The 21,828-nt window shown below is 39.5% G+C and overlaps 1 protein-coding gene across 9 annotated transcripts in view; it reads left to right on the forward strand.

The window, feature by feature from the left end:
• The window catches only part of celf1 (cugbp, Elav-like family member 1), a 30,955-nt gene extending 10,797 nt beyond the window's left edge, over window positions 1-20,158 (forward strand). The window contains exons 3-16 of one of the 9 annotated variants that reach the window (XM_037095485.1): window positions 3,181-3,368; window positions 3,601-3,683; window positions 4,993-5,041; window positions 5,382-5,471; window positions 5,685-5,819; window positions 6,445-6,524; window positions 6,759-6,920; window positions 7,054-7,123; window positions 8,030-8,152; window positions 8,532-8,645; window positions 10,126-10,311; window positions 11,626-11,769; window positions 12,315-12,487; window positions 12,845-20,158. In XM_037095485.1, the coding sequence (XP_036951380.1) occupies window positions 3,181-3,368; window positions 3,601-3,683; window positions 4,993-5,041; window positions 5,382-5,471; window positions 5,685-5,819; window positions 6,445-6,524; window positions 6,759-6,920; window positions 7,054-7,123; window positions 8,030-8,152; window positions 8,532-8,645; window positions 10,126-10,311; window positions 11,626-11,769; window positions 12,315-12,442 (1,552 nt within the window). In that variant the 3' untranslated portion in view covers window positions 12,443-12,487; window positions 12,845-20,158. The other 8 variants (XM_037095486.1, XM_037095490.1, XM_037095487.1 and 5 more) reach the window with 8 other exon arrangements.
• The last annotated feature ends 1,670 nt before the right edge of the window (window positions 20,159-21,828 follow it).

Raw genomic sequence — 21,828 nt, forward strand, 5'->3', positions numbered from 1 at the left:
AGCTGATATCAACAAATAAATGGCCACTATGGTCATCGGCACAATGTTATTGGTTTTATTTTCAATAATAGACTTACTGGCAACTTTCCTCTGAAAGCACCATCTGTCATACCTAAAGTAATGTCACAGTGTATCTGTATATTGATACCATGATCTTTAATCACAATTGTGATATTTGATTTTGTTAGTGTTGTGCATCTCCATGCCTTTTTGTCCTCCGCTAGGGCTCACTTTGAGGCATGTACTTCGCATTTAAATCAAGGCTCTAATGAACAACTTCAATAGCACCATTCATAGACATAGATATAGGATGCTTCAATAATGAAGATACGCAAGATGTTAACAGTGGCAGGATGATTATATGCTGAGAGACCTAAGCCATAATTTTGGTAGATATGATTTTAGAACCAAAGAAAACATTATTAAACTATGTTTAAGACTAATGTTTTTACCAAATGTAAATGAGTAAATAAGTAGATAGTAAGTAGTGTGTAAATTTAAATATTCCTGTCACTTTCAATGTACAGATTGATTGTGTCATTTAAAATGGTGCTATCTTAGATGATGCTAGATTCTGCATTTTGCAATATTTTTTGCATTTTCTTAGCATTGATCTAAGAAATGTGTACTGATTACATAACAGCTAAGGTCCTTGTGTCTTAAATTGATCAACTTTTCAGAAGAAATTATGTCAGCTTTAGCCCAATAATAATATTTGATAAGATGACTGACCAATGTCCAGATATTTGCCAACACCATATACCTCTAATATTATATAAATATGAGTTGACTGATGTTAGTTATGTCCAGCAAAAGACATTTTTAATTCTGCAATGTTTGAAACATTTACAATATAATATTAACCCTCTCACATAACTTGAGAATTTGCTCATCAGTCCAGATTTCCAAATCACGTTACCTTGTGAGATTCATAGAATCGCAAGATCTGTCAAAAATCCAGCCCTGATTTTCTTCATAGCCTACCCCCAGTATATAGCAAAAACTCTAAAGCATTGCTGCCATGATGTGACTGGATGGTGTACAGTGGTTCCAGTGTGTAGAGAAGTCGCTGATTTCCCCAATGAAAAACGGCTTCATATTAGCTGCGATGAATATGCTGATGAGATGCAAAGCCATTAGTCAACATTGTGTAAATTCTGTGTGCTTGTGTTAGCCTTGGTGTACTGCACTATTTTCTCACAGTTCTTAGATATTGTTGGTGCCTTATCTGTCTCTCTGTTGCCATTTATTGTTTCCACCTGCATAATGCCACCACACAAATGATTAACAAATGGTGGGGACATCTTCTATGCTAATAGACTCTATCATGCTGGTCTGTCTAAGATAGCTTTTTAACTCATCATGTTTCAGTATTGTGTCAGTCTCATCACTTGAGGTTTGATTACCTTGTCTGTCTTATACTACCACCAGTGTTGACAACCTGTAGCCTTGTGTAGTTATTATATAGGCATTATTAGGCCAGAAATAGCTTGAGGTGTAGACTACAGTAGGTCAAGCATTGTAGTGATAAAGATATAACCTCAGGTTCAATGTTAATAAAGCAACACATTATCACATCACATTCTCTTCACAACTTCCCCATTGGGTGATTCTCTATCAAAATTAATAAGTGGCATCTGTTATACATAATCAGGGGGCATTTTCAGTGAACACTTTTATGATATGTCCTCAGTGAGCCCAGTTCGGAGAGCTTTAGATGCGCAACATTTTTTCAGTTGAAGAATTGGTTGCTATGATGCAGATTTTTTGGTGGATACAGTAGGTTATGCTCAAGGTAAATGGGAATTTACCTTGCACCTAGCCACGTCCGTATGGGTAATCTCTGTTATGTACTGATTTTGCGAGACAACTTGCCCACCTTGACAAGAAATATCATCACGTTTTAGTACCATGAAACTCATGGTATGAGTTCTTGTCACATGACTTATTATGAGTCTGCGTAAACATGGATGTAAACTGCAACTTGACCAGGTGGCAGAGGCATACAGCTAGGCAATTCTGTTCACAGTATGTTATTTGTATTTTTTTTGTAAAGGATCTGAATGCTTGCTCCACTACTACTTGTTAGTAAGCTCAATCAAATGACCACTAAGAAATAACATCATTATTCAGAGTCAGGCACTGAATGGAATCCCTAGTTGACAACCAAGACTCTGCATCAATGGACGTATCAGCTCAAGGCTGGACAAAGTGTCTTAACTAAGCCAGTTGAAAATGATGGACAGGCAATAAGAGATTGAGAGAAGAGGCATGCAGGTTGAGCAGAAAAGAAGAAGGAAGGTACTGTCATGCTAGGGCCTGGCTCCAGACTAACATTTTTTTCACCACTGTCTTGAACCTGTCCCAAAAAAACAATTGTTACTGCTCGGAGTTGAACGTAAACTGTTGCAAAATCAAAATGTTTATTTACATTATTATCATCTATAGTTGCAACTTAATTGTTCAACACAGTATGATTCTCTGAACATAAACTCTCAGTCCTGCAGCGTATTTAGCTTTTTCGGTTTATTTGCTCCATTAGCTGTAGGCTTTTGGCTCCATGACTGTTGATAATGAAAAAGTGCCTTCAAACATGCTGTCTGGACTTCCGGCATGGCTGTCGTTTATAAACACCAGGCAGGGTTATACAGTGGACAGTGTCTGCTAAGGCCTGAAAGCTGACCGATCAGTGCAGACTGGGCTTTTCGAAAGAGGGCCTTAAAGACACAGGTATTAAAACAGAGCATTTAGACAGAGGGATCACAGTGTGAGAAAAAAATGTTGGTTTTTTTTTTGTTTTTGTTTTATTTTCATTTTATTTAAGGTTTCTAACCTTAAATGAAAATATGAACCTAAAAAAGCTAATAATGAGGGACCTTCAGACCCCTTAGCCAACCCACCACAGGGATGTTAATCGCCAACTAGCTCTCCTCCTCACAATGTAGCATTACAGAGAAAAGAAATAGGATTCGTCCCAAGTCAATTTACAGCATCTTTTTGTAATTTAAGGTGTATTTTTCAGAGGTGTCGCACTGAGTAGCAAGCCAGTGATAGTAATTAGTCTAGCACTGACACAGTGCTGTGGATGTTGGGCTTCGGCTACGCGTGATTATAACAGCTGAGATTGTGACAGCATGAGAGGACAGACTCCATCTAATGCACTGCTCTTTGTCTTTGAAGTGGGAAGAAGATGAATGGGTCTTTGGACCACCCCGACCAACCAGACGTTGATGCTATTAAGATGTTTGTGGGACAGATTCCACGGTCCTGGTCTGAGGAGCAGCTTCGGGAGCTATTTGAGCCTTATGGAGCAGTCTATGAGATTAATGTTCTCCGAGACCGCAGCCAGAATCCACCACAGAGCAAAGGTCAGCCTGTAGTAACTTGATAACACACATGCACAAACACAACAGTGTTTCATTCTGTTGTAGTCTTATATGTAAGCCTTACATTTAGCAGTTCAATATAATCTTTATTACTGTATGTAAAAAGTAATCATTTTGTTAGAAACTAGCCACAACACACCTTCCATACAGCACAAGTGTAATCCAGTAACTGAGTCTGGTGTGTGACATTGGTGTCTTTTTCATTTTCTGGCAGGCTGCTGTTTTATAACGTACTATACTCGCAAGTCAGCCTTGGAAGCACAGAATGCTCTGCACAACATGAAGATTCTGCCAGGGGTACGTGACAGTCTCCTTTAACTGCCCTTTCAGTGCATGCTCGTTTATATGGACTCCTTGAATTTCCTGTCTGTTGCTTGAGCGCAGAGCTTGTTTCAGTTTTGGAGAGTGAACATTACCAGATCATCAAAATACAAGGCTGTCTGTCTTCAATTAACTTTGAATGCATTTGAGGTTATTTTTATTTGACATCAACAATGATTTGGTTCAGATTTTGGTCCAGAGGTCATTGTCTAGCAGTAATGGATAAATGAGTCTAACATATAGTGATAGTAGTCATCAGTTATTCACTCTTAATCACCCTAAACTGGCAACATGTATTCATGTAAATAGTTATTGCTGATTGCTCAAAAAAATGTGAGCCACAGATCTGGCTGAATAAAGCTTCAGAGCTATATCATCACACTTTTTGGGTTAGTTTGACTGTAGTTTTCCCGAGAAGGATTATTTTCTAATTTCACTGAAATGTTTGTATGTGAACTTGTTAAAAATTCAAAGGTATTATATTACTCCTTCATCGTTGATGATTTTTAAAAAAATAATGATAATAAGAATTAGTATTTATTTTCACTGGCTGTAATATTACATTCAAAGGTTTTATTTCAACTGTAGATATTTGTACTGTGTTAACTTCAAATTAGGAAAATTGTCTAATTAAAATAAAATCAGCAACTTTGATTTTTTAAATATATAAGCAATGAATATCAATACTTTCATGTTAAAAAAATTTCAAGGAAAATTCAAAGTTAAAATATTTAACAAGATATGTGGCTTTTTATGCAGGACCGAATAACTTACATCCTTGTTCCCGGAACTCTGCCCTTAAGCACCATACTCCTGCTAACATCATGCAGGTTGTGAAAAACGACAAGCTATGATTGCTGGCCAAGCGACTGCAACATCTCTCTGCCGAGTGAAAGCAAGAATTTGTGACTGTAAAGCCTAGTCTGGCACACTGACCATCTTAACGAACAAAAACAATGTGTAGTCTGAACCTGTCTTTGTAGAGCCATCCTTGTGTGGTTGATTTGTCTACAATCAAGGAAGCACATTTGTTGTTCTGTCTCTGTTGTTTCATGATGGGGTAGAGATCTTTGTATCCTTTGTTTCTTTCCATTGGTAGTCATTGATAGTCATTTTGTCTGTATTTATATTTATATGTGGATCTACACTACCATGACTGTCTTTCTTCATTCCATGACACTCTGTTATCCCCAGCTCTGCTAATATTTCTAAAATGCACTGCACAACACAGATGTGCACATTTCAGTGCTATGAAAACTAATGTGTTATTTATTGCTTCATTCAGATGCACCACCCAATCCAGATGAAGCCAGCTGACAGTGAGAAAAACAATGGTAAGGATTTTCTGGCATTTCCACCAGTCCTCTCTGTCCTATGATAGTTGCACACATCTGTGTAATTCCGTGACATTAAATGTTAATTTGAATGACAAGCCTAATATAGCTTATTGCTTTAAACAAACAAAATTATAGCAGGGGTGCTCAACATGGACATGAAGTATATCATCCGTATTATGCCGCCTTGCATAATCAAGAAATCCAGGAATTTGAGAGGGTCATCTATGACCAAAATGACACAAAATAAGCCACAAAAAAGTCAGTAAAGTCATGTTCTCTGTGTTGTTCCTCCATTGTGCTGCGACTGCGCTATGACATGATGACGTATGTACATGAGGTAACCATGCTCAGGCCCGGCTGTGGCCCGAGCAATGTGAGTGCAGGCCAGTGGGAGACAGAGGAGGAGGGACAATGGTGCTTCAGCACGGTACGGAACAACTGGGCCTAGTGTGAGTGGCACAGAGCTCAGCAGTTAGAAAATGAACGAAAAAACAAAAACAAAAGTCAATCTCCTTGACATGAAGTTGCAAAAGACACATGATGTAATATAGTGTATGGACATGTTGAATGCTGTATTGCATCATTTACCTTGACACAGAGCAGGTGTGTTTGATGTTGTGTTGTGTTGTGTTGACTACAGCAGTGGAGGACAGGAAGCTGTTTATTGGAATGATATCCAAGAAATGTAATGAGAACGACATCCGACTGATGTTCTCACCATACGGGCAGATAGAGGAGTGTCGGATACTTCGAGGTCCTGATGGACTCAGCCGTGGTAGGTCATATTCTCTTCTAACACACATGCACACAGCAGACTTGTTGATAGTCATGAAAAAGTCATGTCTTTAGATAAGTTAAGTAATGAATTGATGTGTATTGCATTGGGGGTGTAATTCGTTATTGTTTTAGATTAATAGCTCTCTGACAACTTGGCTGTTTTGTTTCACTTTCACTGATCAAGGTGTCAAATATCGTACATATCAGCATGTCAGCTGTTTTCAGTGAAAAAGACTTGCTCCGCTCCAAACAGCAGCCGGACACAGTTAGCAACTAGCTGAACGTAGTTAATCATTTGACAGTGAAAGAGTCACAAAAGTCCTCAGTAGTTATCTGAGCTTAAGCACAGTGTATCTCAGACTTAAAGTCACCAGGTAAACAGAAACACAACTCCTAATGAATGATAATTTGATTGCTCCATACCTGTTGGATGTGTAAATAAGCAAGTGTCTTTATAGCAATGGAGGGTATTTTTCCCTCAGTACTTTCTTCTTGCATCCATAAGGAGATATTGTCAGCTGAAATACGCTCTTCAAGTTCACCAACGCTGAAATTTTGCCAAAGTAGAATTTTCCTTTGTATACTCTGCATAAATCATGATATGTTGCATTTCTCACTTTCAGGTTGTGCATTTGTGACATTCACAGCTAGACAAATGGCCCAGTCAGCCATCAAGTCCATGCACCAGTCCCAGACAATGGAGGTGAAGTTCTGCCTCACACAGAAAACAGTATAAGATGTTGATGAAATTGTTCATGTTAGAATGAGTGGATTGCAGTGTATCCATCATTGAAATTACCCAAACAGTTTATTGTCAATTAAACCTGGAGAGTTCTGATAATAATTTCAGTTATTTGATTATGTTTTCACCTGTATTTACTGAATATCAGAGTATTAAGATGTCAAAGTGCAGATGATTTCCTGTGTCTCTGTTCAGGGTTGCTCATCACCCATTGTAGTGAAGTTTGCAGACACTCAAAAGGACAAGGAGCAGAAGCGAATGGCCCAACAGCTGCAGCAGCAGATGCAGCAGCTCAGTGCTGCTTCCATGTGGGGAAACCTCACTGGGCTCAACAGCCTGGGACCACAGTACTTAGCGGTGAGATTTTGTGTCTAGAGCCCCTGTGGGTTTTCTTTGCAAAAGTTAATGATTAGACTACTGACAAAGCCATTTAATCAGTTTTAAACTTTGAATGTAATATGCTTTTTCTCATGTCTTCTTGTGGCTTTAGCTCTACTTACAGCTGCTACAGCAGTCAGCTTCAACGGGGAATGCACTCAACAATCTGCACCCTGTTTCAGGTACACACACATACAGACACATGTATGCATTAAGATTCTACCATGAGGTGTTTGCTTTGTAAGATTAAGATTTGACTATAAGAATATGTATTGTTGGCTGACTAATATTCTCAGTCATGGCCTCTGGGTTTAGAAGAAGTAAATGTCAAAGTGACAGTTTTCACTGTCTAGCATCACACCTGTACAGTCAGCAAAATCGAGGAGAGAACATGACCTAATACATTGTTTAAAAATACACTGCCCGGCCAAAAAAGAAGTCACATACACATTGGACCACCTTAAACTTTGATTATGGCATGCATTTGCCTTGGCATGGTTTTGAAAAGCTTATGCAATGACAAAACGTTTATTTACACCCAGAGTTGTATTAATATTTCGGCACGACCTTGTATTGATGGTGGAGGATTCGACTGCTGTGTAAATTATTCTCCAGCACAATCCCAAAGATTCTCAATGGGCTTAAGGTGTGGAGTCTGTGGTGGCCAATCAGTGTGTGACAATGAATGCCTCATGGCCAATGAATCATGGAATTGTCATCTTTTCAAATGCCCATCAGGGAAGAAAAAATCCATTGACGGAAAACCTGTCACGCAGTCAGCTGACCTCAATTTTTAGAGACATAATGTGGCTGAACCTAAACCTGACCAACTGAATCAACCCCAGATCAAAACTCCCAGGCCTTTTCCATTGCTCCAGAGTCCAGTTTTTGTGCTCCAAAGCAAATTTTTTTCCAATTATCCTCATTGATAATATGAAACATACTAAACACTGCTGTAATTATCCAGGGGAAAGCTCTTAGCTATTTGCTAAGTTATGTGGTGACTATTTTTTTGGCAAGGCAGTGTACATTAGTGGTCAGATGAAGGGGTGAGTGGAGTCTTCAACTTCACTGTGTGTGTCTCTCAGGTCTTAATGCAATGCAGAACTTAGCTGCTTTAGCAGCAGCAGCAACTGCCACACAGGCCACGGCATCAGGCTCCAGTGCCATGACAACATCTAGTAGCCCACTAAGTGCACTAACAAGCTCAGGTAAATAAACATATCAACAGTACTGTTTCATAGTTCGAATCCACTTCAACATCTTACACATAATCTTGGAAATTCTTCTCTCACTATTAAACATCTGTATAAATATATGTAAGTATATACATATTTATTTTCTATATAATCTAGAACTAAGCAATATACAAAGCCTCCAGAGGTAGAAAACAACTACTTATAAAACAATATTTCTCCAAATGCATTTTTTTTTCAAATTGCCCTTTAAAAAAAATAGACACTACAGTTTAAGATATAGTCATAATGACAGTGTAAAAATGCTGATATACCTGAGCACTGTAACATAGCTCTATCTCATGTTTTCCAGTTGTGTCTATTATACCATTAACTTTAAATATTCCCTGAGCAGGCTCCTCCCCCACCTCCAGCAGCACCTCATCAGTGAACCCCATGGCCTCTTTAGGGGCCCTGCAGTCTCTGGCTGCTGGTTCTGGAGCTGGTCTCAACATGGGCTCCCTGGCAGGTACTGACCCTTAACTGGACTAGTACTTCTACTATGACTACTTTTTAGTCCAACCATATTCACTGATTACATAACTGTGAGACAGAATTCTGCTTTAGAAATTCTTTACCAACACGCTGTTTAGTTACTAAAACAGTGTGTTAATTAGCATGCCCGGAACCTCGGTATTAAACCAACAGTATGTGAGCTTTGTATGCTCTCTATGAGGAAATATTACAACATGCTTTCTTTGATTCCCCAAAACAATTTTGTACAAGAATCACTCTATCCACCAGCTTGACACTAACACATAATGCATTTACAAACATACTTAACATAAAATGACTTGTGTGCTTTACAAGCATATACAGCATTTGTGTGTGAACAGGCGTGCACAAAATGAAACTTGTGTTTTCAACCAGTCAGAGAAGACAATAGTAAGTCTTCTTTTCAAAGATGCACATCATTTTAAAACAACACAATGATAGGCTCTCAGTAACAAGCTTAAGTTACAACAGAGTTTAGTTACAGTGGATTGATGATGACTACAGCTTATAGACTTGTGTTAATAGTGTATAGTCAAAGCTGTAGTACCAAGTAAATTGTCATAATTATGTAACTACTTGCCAGGCAACAGAGCGAATGCCAAAATATTTGCTTTTTTCACATTCAAAATGTTCTATTTCTCATTCACGTTAATGTTATTTATGATATAGCCTCTTAGTTCTTCTCTCAGAGTGCACCAAATTAATGCTTTTAACTATAGAATGTGCAAAAAATAAATAAACACTGCTGACAAGTCTCTAGTTAGTGATTTAATTAGTTAGGCCTGAAATTACTTTTTTTGTTAGTACAGATAAATCTAAGTACAGGAAAAAGTACAGTTGGGTACCGGCATCGAATTCCAGGTATGTGAATTTGAACGGTACCCAACCTTAGTGTTGATGTTAGCTGCCTGTAATTGCCATCAGACACACCAGCCTTTATACTGCTGCTATTGGTTTTTTATAGTTTTATAGTTTATATTTAAGAAATCACAGAGAGCCTGCCACTTTGAAGACATAAGTAATGCCTCATTTAAGCTTCCTACAGGTGTTCATAATTGTGTCAGAGGAACACAACAATTGTGAGAGATTTAGGTCTGGACAAAACTCACACTTGAACACGCCACTGATCTATAGAATTTAATTTTATTTCACATTGTACGGCTTAGCGAGAGAGCACTATTCTTCACTCTAATTAAATCCCTTTTTTGTGTAATGTAATTTGTCATGTAGACCGACTATCCTGAAAAATGGTCTGTACATAGTTTATTATTGTTGTTCGAGGCTTTGACCTACCATGTCTAAAAATAATAAACAGAGACAATGATTATGACTTGCCCACTTATTGAACTACTTTGTTTTCTGATACATTTTATGTGAAACTCAACATTACTTTGAGTGAAAAGAGCTCACCTTTTCACCCATATCATTGTTGTGTTCTTGTAACTCTGTTGCAGGTATGGCGGCACTGAATGGCAGCCTTGGCTCTGGAGGCCTGTCTAATGGCTCAGGAAACACCATGGAGGCACTGAGCCAGGCCTACTCAGGCATCCAGCAGTATGCTGCCGCTGCTCTGCCCAGCCTGTACAACCAGAGCCTGCTGTCCCAGCAGAGTGTCTCAGCAGCAGGCAGCCAAAAGGAAGGTAGGTTCTCTGGTCTGGGAATGGAAAAAGGGTTGTAGACAGTATAGATGAAGTGAACACATAAATAATTGGGGACTATTTACTATTTAGCCACTGTATATGAGCATTCTTCAAAATATTTCTTTCTTCAGTCCAGTTCAGTCCAATTTGGACACCAATTGACAAAACAAAATCTTAGGAGCTGCTGGCCAATATGTGAGTTTAGACTATTTCTCTTAATGTGCCTCTTGTGTTCACTAGGCTGCCATAGATTCCCTTTGCAGATCAAAGAAAAAAAGCCATCAGTAATTAATGTTTTGAATAATGAAGGTGAATAATGAATAACAAGTTCCCCAGTATTTTGTGATGCTTGTTTAAAGGTGCAATATATAAGTTTACTTTTTAATAACAAACATTCAAGACTTTTCACATCATGACGTCTATGTATCGGAATGTTTAGCATGCTAACCAGCTAGCCTTGACCTGTCCAGGTTCAAAACTTCTGTGCTAGCAATGTAAACACCAACACATCTCCAGTGCTCTGAGCTCCCAGCCCTGACTGCTAGCTGTATGGCTAACTGAGCTTCCTAGATAGCCGCAGCTGCAGTTGACAGCAGTTAGTGATTGCTCTGGTGATATACTGTTATCATGAATTAAAATGGCCAAGGCTTACATATCGCACCTTCGAAGTTCTGTTGTAGACAGATTGGTAGAGATGTGTGTGCTATGTGTTGATCTCACCTTCTGCTAAGGATTCTGTCTTGTTTTAAATCTGCTGCGTCAGCCAGCGACAGTCGCAGCACCGGTAAGATGTCACCACCTTCTCTCTGACGTGGCCTCTGATAATCCTGTCAACCAATCCACTTTAAAACAAGCTAAAGTCCATAACAGAAGGCTTGTTCTTGTTTGTGTGTTAATATTAGCCCTCCTTTTCAGATAATCTCATTTCAGTCATTCAGTTTCTTTTTTGGATGTTTTTCTTTTTACAGTTCACTTCTTATAATACTATGGGGTCATGTGGTTGAAAAAATGTGACTGTGGAAATTCTCACGGGCAGACCTTGTGCACTGAAGAAAAGAAACAGTTCAGCAATCTGTGCACTTGGGTTAACCGATGCAAGCATGGGCATAAAAAAACTCTTCCCTTAGTTTATTAATCCTTTGACACACTTGGCTCATCAATATACTTTTAATACCTCATGTGCCCTTTGGAGGGAACTTGAGCATGACTGTATTCTAAATTAATACAGTTAAAATTAGGTTAAAATATTTAGTCATAGGTAGTTAAAATATGACTTTGCTGAATGTTTGTATCATTGACTCCTTGATTTGGCAGGTCCAGAAGGTGCCAACTTGTTCATTTACCACTTGCCCCAGGAGTTTGGAGACCAGGACTTGCTCCAGATGTTTATGCCCTTTGGAAATGTGATCTCTGCTAAAGTCTTCATTGACAAACAGACTAACCTCAGCAAGTGTTTTGGTGAGTTCATTCAAACCACTGAATATAAGCCTTTTTATGATCAAAAAAATATCTGAATCAGTTCCTCCATAACCTTGCAGTGCTGTGTCTCCACTGCAACTTAAAAAGTTTTAAGGCTGTTTTATCACGAGCACGCAGCACCCTGATAGTTTAGTATTTGATTTGAAAAGGACTTAACCTGCTTTACCTTATGGCGTCCAGCAGGTGGACTGAAAGGTGGTTCATTTAAATAAAGTAACACCAAGGAACCTGTCAGTATTTTGGTTGACAGTGGGTATTAGATGTTGCACAGAAGATACAGTTGATGTCAGAAGTTCAAATACACGAGCCATGTGTGTTTTTGGCAAAATGTCAATCTGCTGCACAGTAATAATTGACTAAACCATAACCCCCTGAGACTGACCGATTTGCATAATTTAGGAGTTATTTAATAACTTTTCAACTGTAAATTGTAGCCCCTTACTTTTTTCTCACTGAAGCTGGCGTCTGTGTGGTTCACATGATTGTATCTTCTCTTTTCATGAGTCCTTATATTTCTGTTTCAGGCTTTGTGAGCTATGACAACCCAGTGTCATCACAGGCAGCCATCCAGTCAATGAATGGTTTCCAGATTGGTATGAAGAGGCTGAAAGTGCAGCTGAAGCGTTCAAAGAATGACAGCAAGCCCTACTGAAGGTGCTGAGGCACTGCAGACTTAGTTAGGCAGGGTGGTGTTATGGTAAGTGGAGTATGAATACGCAACTAAGACTGGTCCACTCAGAAACTTGTCTGTGCATTATGGGGTGATGTCTGCTGCGCTGCCACACCTGGTCATTAGAACATGCCCAGGCAAAGAGACATATGACGCTACATGCAAGATTTTTCAGGCTAGACTGGATTCTTCTTATGTTATGTTGTGGTTTATGCACTTTGTTTTCCTTTTTAACAAAACAGGTGTATTTTCATTTAAGTTTGAATGTTTGCTGTGGTACATAATACACATATGAGTTGAGTGTTAGGGTGTGTTGCACATTCACAGTCAGGTGCCAAATCCTTGTGTTTTTACTTCCTGTTCTCCTTCCCCTGCACCACCCAGACCCAGCATCAAACTCATGAAAGTAGGCAGCCGCCGGAAAAGACAGAACTACACGTCATTAGGAAGCAGAAATCAAACTTAGTTAATATATATATTTTCACATACCAAAATGTGTGGTTTTCCCTAAGTATGTATTGGATAATTGTATTATCTCTTGAATTGAAATAATGTATGTGATACCCACCCAAATTAGCCATGAGGCTTAATGTAAGGTAAGGTAGAGAAGGAGGAGCTCCACCAAAACATGCAGATACCATTTAGAAGATATTTGTCCTCATTCAGCGTTTGCCCAACACTTTCTGTTGATAGAGCAAGGAGCGTTCATACTCAGATGGTTATCTCTGTTACTTGGACTGCCACGTATTTATTACATCTAAAGATAACACATTGATGCTAGTTCATATCTGATTTGTTGTCTGGGTGTAGTGACAGTTGCATGGCTCACACTTCTTGAGTGGCCTCAGGTGGGGGGGCTACACATTTGTGAATGGTTGTCTTGTATCCAAACATTGGCTGGATTTGATTTCTGCATGCACATCATAGCCTTAACTATATTTTTATTTATTTGATGGTTGGAGCATTTCTAATGCTGCTGATGTTGCATGTAGTGAAGCAGTTGTGAAGTATAGATTTTTTTGGAGGACTAAACACAGCATGATTTGGTGGTGCTCCTCCTGTGCTTCTGCACTCTGGTGATAGGTTGGGCTGATGTGGCTGTGAAGACCAACTGTCAGCTGTTGCTAGTAATACTGTGAAATTTGGCAATAAAAACAAACAGCATAGGCTTGCTCCACTCATCTTGATATCCAAGAGTCTGTCTACTGCAGATGTAATGCTTTGTATGAATACATTTTATGGTTTTAGTTAGTTTCAACCGTGAATCCAGGTGTTTTGTAATAAATCAACATCATCCCTCAGCTACTGTCCTGCTAGCTAGCTGCTAGCCAATCTATAGAGGGCTACACCACTATGTCTCTCACTGAATATCTTCTGTGATTGGAGAATTCATATAAATGTCAAATTGCTAAAGACAAACCTGTTAGTTGCTTAAACTTGCAAGAATGTGTGTTTTTTTTATAGAACTAGAAAGCGGAAAAATTGTTGAGATGTATATTTACTATTATGCCTTTTCTATTTTTATATAGGTTTTATACTTCCCCTGTGTGTCGGGGAACTATTTATTGCCTAAATTATTTATCTGAATTGAAATTATTTTGAAAAACAAATGTTAAGTCCAACAACTCCATTTGATCTCCTGGTGTGTGTCCTTTCCTTGTCTGTTCAGCGTTGTTTCCTTTTGGTAATGTGTTCTACTGTCTTGTCATGTGGCATGGACTGTGTGTGTAGGATCCATCAGTGCTTCTACAGACCCCCCTCTCTGTTACACATGCCTTCATCTCTGAATAAATCACTCATTTTCCACAAACACAGGGAGCATAGTTTATTCTAAAAGTCAATGTCAACATGTTGGTCCTGTCATTCTATTCAATTTAATAGTCATCTTCTCATCAACTTTACATTACGTGAAGTCCTGAGTGTATTTCTAATAGTGGAACTAGTTTGAAAACTGATTTCAGGCCCATAGATTGAGGCAGAATATGAGTATGACCAGGGTACTTGGAGAGTTTCTCACTGCTCCAGGGTCAGTCATGTGTAATGAATTATTGTCCCATTTTTATGTTATGTTTGCGTTGGAAATTTCTTGGTATATTGTGTACCAAAGCTATTGCACAAAAATCATGATTATGTATCAGGGAATTTGTAGTCGTAGCTGATCCAGCTGTGTCTTGATTGAAGACCACTGTTTGCTTTCAAGCTTGTTTAATAGTGGTAAGGTCCTGGATGACTTGTAAATCATTCATCACATAAAATGTACTACTGAAAAACTACAGCAGGATGTAAATAATAATAAGCCAGGCATGAACTTCATAGTCTGTTGTTATTAGCAGTCAGGATGTTGTTGATCACTGTTCCAGATAAATGGGTTTACATTGAAAGTTTGTAGATCTTTGTTGAAAAGAAATTTTACAACAGTTACGTGAACCCATCAAAGAACTTGGCTAAGTTTACCACTACTATTTATACTTTATGAACTTGACTTTTTTTCTAACTTTACAATCATCCGGTGTGTTTCTCTGATACTGTTCTGCTACCAGGACTGACCTGAGGGCGGTGTAGCAGTCAGCTTACTGTCAGCCACTTGAGAGCAACTTCCTGGCGATACACTTTATAACTTAATGTGAATCAGTAATGTAAGAACAGCCTTGTGTAAATGGAAAGACAAAAGTTACATCTCTTAACTGGAAGTCATATATACTTACATTTTGACTGACCAATTTTTAAAATGCTTGCTGTGTGGTTTCAGATGTGTATTTCCCTCTTATCTAGGCAGACCTTGGTTTCCATTATTATTATTTTTTTTATGGCACGAAAATGAAATGGTATATGCCATAGAATGAATGTTACAAATTTAGCCACGGTTCTTAGAACCCTGGATGACTGTGAGAGGCAGTGCGTATCACTGTGTACCTTCCATCTTCTGCACACGCAGAACAAGTATTTTTCTCAGATGTGAGACCTGTGACCACGGATGACCCCTGACCGGGTATACCACCGGTGTCATCCAGTCGATAAGTTCTACAGAGTCTTCTCGTGACTCAGAAGATTCCAAGGGAACAAGTGACTGAGAAGTCTGCCATTCATCCAGGATTCATAGAACCGTGGTTACATTCATAACCATCATTGTTTTGCACCCTCTCTGACTGGCAGTGGCTATCACTGGATGACTTGTGACAACAGACTTGCAAGGACTAAGGTACCCACCTCATAATGATGAAGCAAAGGAGCTCAGCTGACGAACAACACACAATGGGTGGGGGGTGGCCACATTCACTCTGTAGTATCTGGAAAATGTGCTTGTGATGCCCACAAGGCCATAGTACGGATGTTCTTCAAGGGTACACCTCTTAGGATTGCCCGTGACATTGATCCTGGCAGAGTGACACTTTACCACAGATGGTACAGCACGACCTGTCACACTGTATGCGTAAGCGATGGCATCCCCTACCCAATGGGACAGGTGCTGTATGGAGAGAGTGCAACCTTTCTTAGCACCACCATCAATGACAAAGAGCTGGTGTGACCGTTGTATACATGCAGTAGCTTGCACCCAAGCTCTTAGGGTGTGCACTGTGCCTTGACTTGGCTTCTCCCCGATGGGGGGTCAAACTGTCCAAGTTGGATTGGCTGATTGAGGTGTGAGCATGCCAGCACCTTAGGGAGGAATGCTGTATTGGGCCACGGAGTGACACCGCAGCTATCTGGGTTCCATCTCGGACAGGTGTCGCTCACAGACAAGGCATGGATCTCTCCAACACACTTTGCTGAAGTGATGGCCTTAACATGCTGTGAAGAACCCCCAGCTGAGACAGGATATCCTTCCTGCTGGGGAGGTCCCAGGGCATCCCGCAGCAGTGTCGGTGCAGCAGTGAAACCAAGACCTGGCTGGCCAGAAAGGGGCCACCAAAAGTGACCACAATAAAGCACCCTGAGCAGTGTTGACAAAATTATGGGCAATGAGGGAAAGGCATAGTGAAGACAATCTGACCGCTTGTGAGCCAAAGCATCCTGGCCCAAAGGTTTAGTCTTCTCTATCAGGGAGAACCAGGTGGGCCAAAGGGTTGATGTCTCTGAGACAAAGAGATCCACCTGTGCTGTGCCGAAGAGACCCCTGATGCTCTGCACCTCGTCTGGATGAAGCAGCCACGCCTAGGACTACCAGAGGGTGGCATGTCCCTGCGCAGACCCAAAAACTGCTGTCTGCTCTGGTTAGCCTGAACCATCCACTTTAGCCAAAGATATGACATCTTCCTCCAGCACCAGCTCACAACGCCTTGGTTGAAGTTATTTGCTCATAGAAGGGGATGCCTGACTCACCCATTAGATACTCCATGTCGGCCAGTCATTTCATGCACAGTCCTCTAGGGACTCTCCCTCAAATGTTTGAGGCCAAGACAAGTGGGGCAACGGTCATGCCCATCTTTAGATTGAAGAGGAACCATATAGGGCACAGTTATGGGAATTGATTCAAATGACAACACCAGATGGTACAGCCAGATAAAGTCATACTGAGTGAGAGCACTGGGCTGACTGTGTTAGGGGACCAGTGAGAGGAGAGAGACGACACTCTCTTAACTTGCACAGTAACTGTTAAATCAAACTGATATTAAATGTACACTCTGCTAGCTTTCCACCAAGTTAGCCTGAGCAAGAGCAATCTGCTAAATAGGAGAGCAGGGTGTAATGTACAATGCTACAGTGAGACGGGACCGGGAACACTGTCTTCACTAGCACAGTAACAATTAATCAGGCTGAGACACGGCACATTCTCTGCTACCCACTAAATTAGTGAGTGACAGTGCTCTGCTAATTGTGAACAAGATACAAAACAAAATGCCACACTACGGTGAGAGGGGAGCGGGAACGCTCTACTCACTGGCACAGTTGGTGTCAAATCCAACTGATACCAAAAGCATCAACTTAGCCTTGGTGATAGCACCCTGCAAACTGCTGAACAGGATTTCATTCAGTGTACAGTACACAGTAAGCGGGGAGTATGAACACTCTCTTCACCGTACCAGTTAGACTAAGCTGAGACCGGCAAAGTTGCTCCTGCTACCACTAATTTAGCATGAGCGAGAGCACTCTGCTGTGAACTACCTATGAAATAATGTATACTATAGTGAGAGGGGAGCAAGAACACTCATCACTGATACCAAACATAACGTTAGTCAGTATGAGCCAACATCATTAAAACAACAAAGATACAGAGAGCAATATGTTTAGCATCAGGACCAAAGACACTCCTCTCACTGACACACTTATCTATATAATGCCAATTGATCTTACCGATTACTGTTGGAAATGAAGGTGGTGATTTAACTTAATGCTACTACAGAAAATGACCTGTGTAAGCGAGAAGATGATAAGGAACTGATCGCTTGGATTATACCAGTAGTTTTATCTGGTCTGGGTCATCCAAGGTCACACATGACTTTTATGATTAAAATACTAAGCATTACCTCTGGCAGTCAGGAAGGGTGAAGTTCTTTTGTTGCACCTTTTCACAGAAACCATTATGCCATGAAATAGTAGGTTAACAAAGTTGTTACTAATCACGTTAATGAGGGCTCAGAGAACGAAAACTTTGTTGTTGTTTGTCATTAGTAACACCTGTTTATATTGACTATATCATGTCAAAATGCCTACTGTTTTAAAGGTCTATTTACTGACCTGCAGTGCAAAATGTCACCTTGCCTGCCGTGCCGATTTATATATTTTTTTTTTTTTAAAGAGAGGTGTTGTCCCATCCCTTCTGGTGTGCCCCATGGGACCTTATATCCAGAAAAGCAGCCATGAATGGGGAAAGAAAAATACTTTTTTGATCACGATTGAATTGTGCCATGAATAACGCGTGTTCGTTGATTTAAAAGCCAATTTTACAAGTCAAGAAAATCACAGTTTGTTGTAAAAGTAGTCAAATTCCATTTAGGTTTGTGTGAAACTGCTCAGTGAACTTTGGTCAGTACATGTCGCTAAAACCAACATCACCTTGGTACAAAAGTATTTTTTTAAAAAAAAGTTTGCTAGACATTAATAGTGGGCCGAGTCGAACCTTATGGTGGTCCACTTTGGTCAGCAAAATCCATCTGACAAAGATAGATACAGGCTTCTCACTCAAAGCTGCATTTTGAAATGCAGCAAACTGCAATACAGCTGAATAAATAAGACTTGGTAATATAACTTTAAGCAAAATCAAACAGCTGACATTCACAGTGAAGAATCTCACAACTCACGCAGTTTTAAGAGTCTACTGATTTTGAGATGCAGATTTTCTTTCTATTATTCAAGTGAATGGAAAGTAGTGACTGCTTTGAATTGACGTCAGATCTAAAGCAAAACAACACGATTGGCACAATGGTTAGCTTCTTTCTTCTTGAATATTTACATTTGTTGTAATTAGGATAACACATGCAAAACTATGGCACTCTAATACTGTTTTAAAATCGTTTATTTTAAATCCATTGAGATATTCAGTCACTACAGCATGTAGTGTAAAACTTTATCACTTAGTTTAATCGCTAGTTAACTCTTTATGATAATTGATTATGAAAGATCAGTGTACAAAAAAATAAGTAATTTTTCCAGTGGCATTCCCCAGCTTCCATACATGAATAGATGTGGACTGGTCTGGCAGCCTGGCGTGACCTCTCCCTGATCCTTTGCGTGTGTGTGTCTTTGTGTGTGTATTTGTTGTTGTCATCCACTTCAGTTTCTGGTAGCATGTGGCTCATCCTCACTCTGTTCCTGACACTGACTGTTGAGTGTTTTAGACTTTGATCGACCCCACATAGTGATGATCATTCTTGGTTTCTTTTCTCTCTGTCTGTCTGTGTTCCATTGCTGTTTAACCTAGGTTTGTCTCCCTGTTGTGTTTTTCTTTTTGTTTTTTTCTAGATCTCTTCCTGTTTGCCCCTAGCATGTTGATGTGGCGTCACAGTTCATCGTCCAGTCCTTGTCTTCTGCGCTTCTCTGATGCTTCCAAATTCACTTTTGACCTTGTGTTTGACATTGATTACTTAGAGGTTTTGTTTTGTTGTTTCCCATATGTCCTCTTAGCTGCCAACAGGGGCACTAGAAAGACTGCCAATGAACATGTTTAAAAGTTAAATCTGAAATATTACAAACAAAAAGAGCATCTATTTTTCTAGAACTGACTAATAACCACTAGATTGTTGCAAAGCTTGACACGAGTCTGACCTTTAACTTTGTTTTATCTCCTGTGTTGTGGAGCAGTCCTCCCAGTGCCCCATCCTATGGTTTTGTTGTGTTTTTTGTGTGAAAGCAGCTTTTCTCTCTAGGCTATGTTGTGTATGAGTGTCGGTATGTGTCTCCTAAGTTAGGGAAACTTTTCAAGCAGTGATCATGTGTTGTTGGACATTTGTAATTTAATGCTAGGCTAGCTAAGGGTTCATCCTTGGGAGTTCCCGTTTGAGTGATGTTATAAGGAGGTAACATTTATTGTCATTGTAAAAATCAGATTTTACTTTAAGCCTGTCGGCACACCACCACAAGCACATGATGCTGTTCTGCTCTTTTGTGTGGAGAATCAGACACAAAGACTTTTGTCACAGTATATTTAGTATGCATGTTTTTTTTAATATCTGCACTGAAATTCTTGGCAAAATGTGATCTAGTTTGTGTTAAGTTAAAAATGATGAATAAACTGGTGCCAAATGTTTTGCACAATCAGTTTTTCCCCCCCTTGTTATTTGACTTGTTTTACTGGTCAGAGGTTGGTTGGTGTGGCAGGTGGCATCATGTACAGCAGCTGTAACTGAAGAACTGACTCAGGCTCAATGTCAAGTTGACCCCTTGCAACATTAAATCATTTTTTTATATATACCAGGAGAGCTTGCAGACCAATATCAAACACCAGTGACCTACTCCTAAACAGTGCTATATTACTATTTGTGTGGTTCATTGACCCGACAGGTCGACGCTTATTTAGGCTACTGACTGTTTCCCTGACCAGTGGACCAGCAATTTGACTTGAGTGTAACTATTCATCCATGATCTCCTTGTGCTTGAATAAAATGTTATTATACAGGTCCCATATTTTCCAACAGTCTCCTTTATAGAAACAAAATTGAGACTGTAAAAAAAATCCTAGAAGGATTAGAAGGTTTAGAGTTGTGGAACTTCATGAAAAATGAAATTAACTTAATTTGGTTAATTTTAAATCAATGCATTCCCATTATTTGCTAGTTTCCTTTCCTACAGTACAGCAGTTCAGCTGAGCAAACAAAATGTGAAATTTGTCCACTGAATTAATCTTGTCCTCAAAAATGAGTTATTCAGCTGAAACAACTTATTTGCATTTTGTGTAGTTTTTTTGTTATGTGATGCATTTATGGCCCCAATATAAAATAAAATATATTTTTTTAAAAAGTCTAAAAGAAAATCCCTAAGTTGGTTCTTTATGGTTCTACCTACAAAATACCAAGAAAGCGGAGGACCGATTAGGTAGAGTGAGATTGAAAAACTTAAAAAGTTCATGAAATAGTGTTCAATTTTAAATTTAGAAACCTTAATTTACATGAGTTTGTGGAAGATGTAATTAATGACAGTCAATAGAGTCTCTTTTTTTATTTTTTTACCTGAATCACTGAGCAGTTTTCATCTGATTCTAACTCTACTATACTCCTGAATTATCACCTCTGCTCCAAACTTTAGTACTGCAGCAGACACACAACGATGAGAGTGTATCAGACTGACATTGATGACCCCCCGGTTTGTCCAGCCAAAACAGCAAATTTGAAGGCAGATAAGGAAACAGATTTTAATAATAATAATGATATATGACAAGTTTTTATATCTGCGATGAGAAAACTTTGAACTTCAATATCTGATGAGGTAATGAAAAATATTTACTGATTAAACTCTAAATAACAGTTTAAGAAATGGGTATCTTGAAAATGTGGAAAATATAGTTTTAAATTTCAGAAAATTACCAACCCTTGATTCTTTAATACACAATATTCTAAAAAAGGCATACTTAGAACACTCTGCTTGTCCACTCTCTCGCCCAGATACCCAGCTAGGAGCTGCTGGAGTCTGTGTGTTTAAATGGGAAATTACTTATTAGGGCTACTATGACTCACACAGTTGGTCTGGCTCACAGACTGCTAAGTTTATGGCAGTTCATGAGCTGAAGCTTGCTGTTAAACACACCAATCTCCTATGTCCTGCTCCCGGTCTTCTGCTGCTACTCTGGAGGTCTCTCATTCTCTGGAGCCACTCTCACTGCAGTTGCAGTGTCTCCGGGCTGTTTAGGTAGAGCGGACAGGCTAGACGGCAGATCAGCTGCAGATCAACCGGCCCATAATCTGGTGCACCAGCTCTGCTGCTGGCTGATGGCTTTT

Source organism: Acanthopagrus latus, chromosome 4 (assembly GCF_904848185.1).
Source record: "Acanthopagrus latus isolate v.2019 chromosome 4, fAcaLat1.1, whole genome shotgun sequence".
Classification (NCBI taxonomy): Eukaryota; Metazoa; Chordata; class Actinopteri; order Spariformes; family Sparidae; genus Acanthopagrus; species Acanthopagrus latus.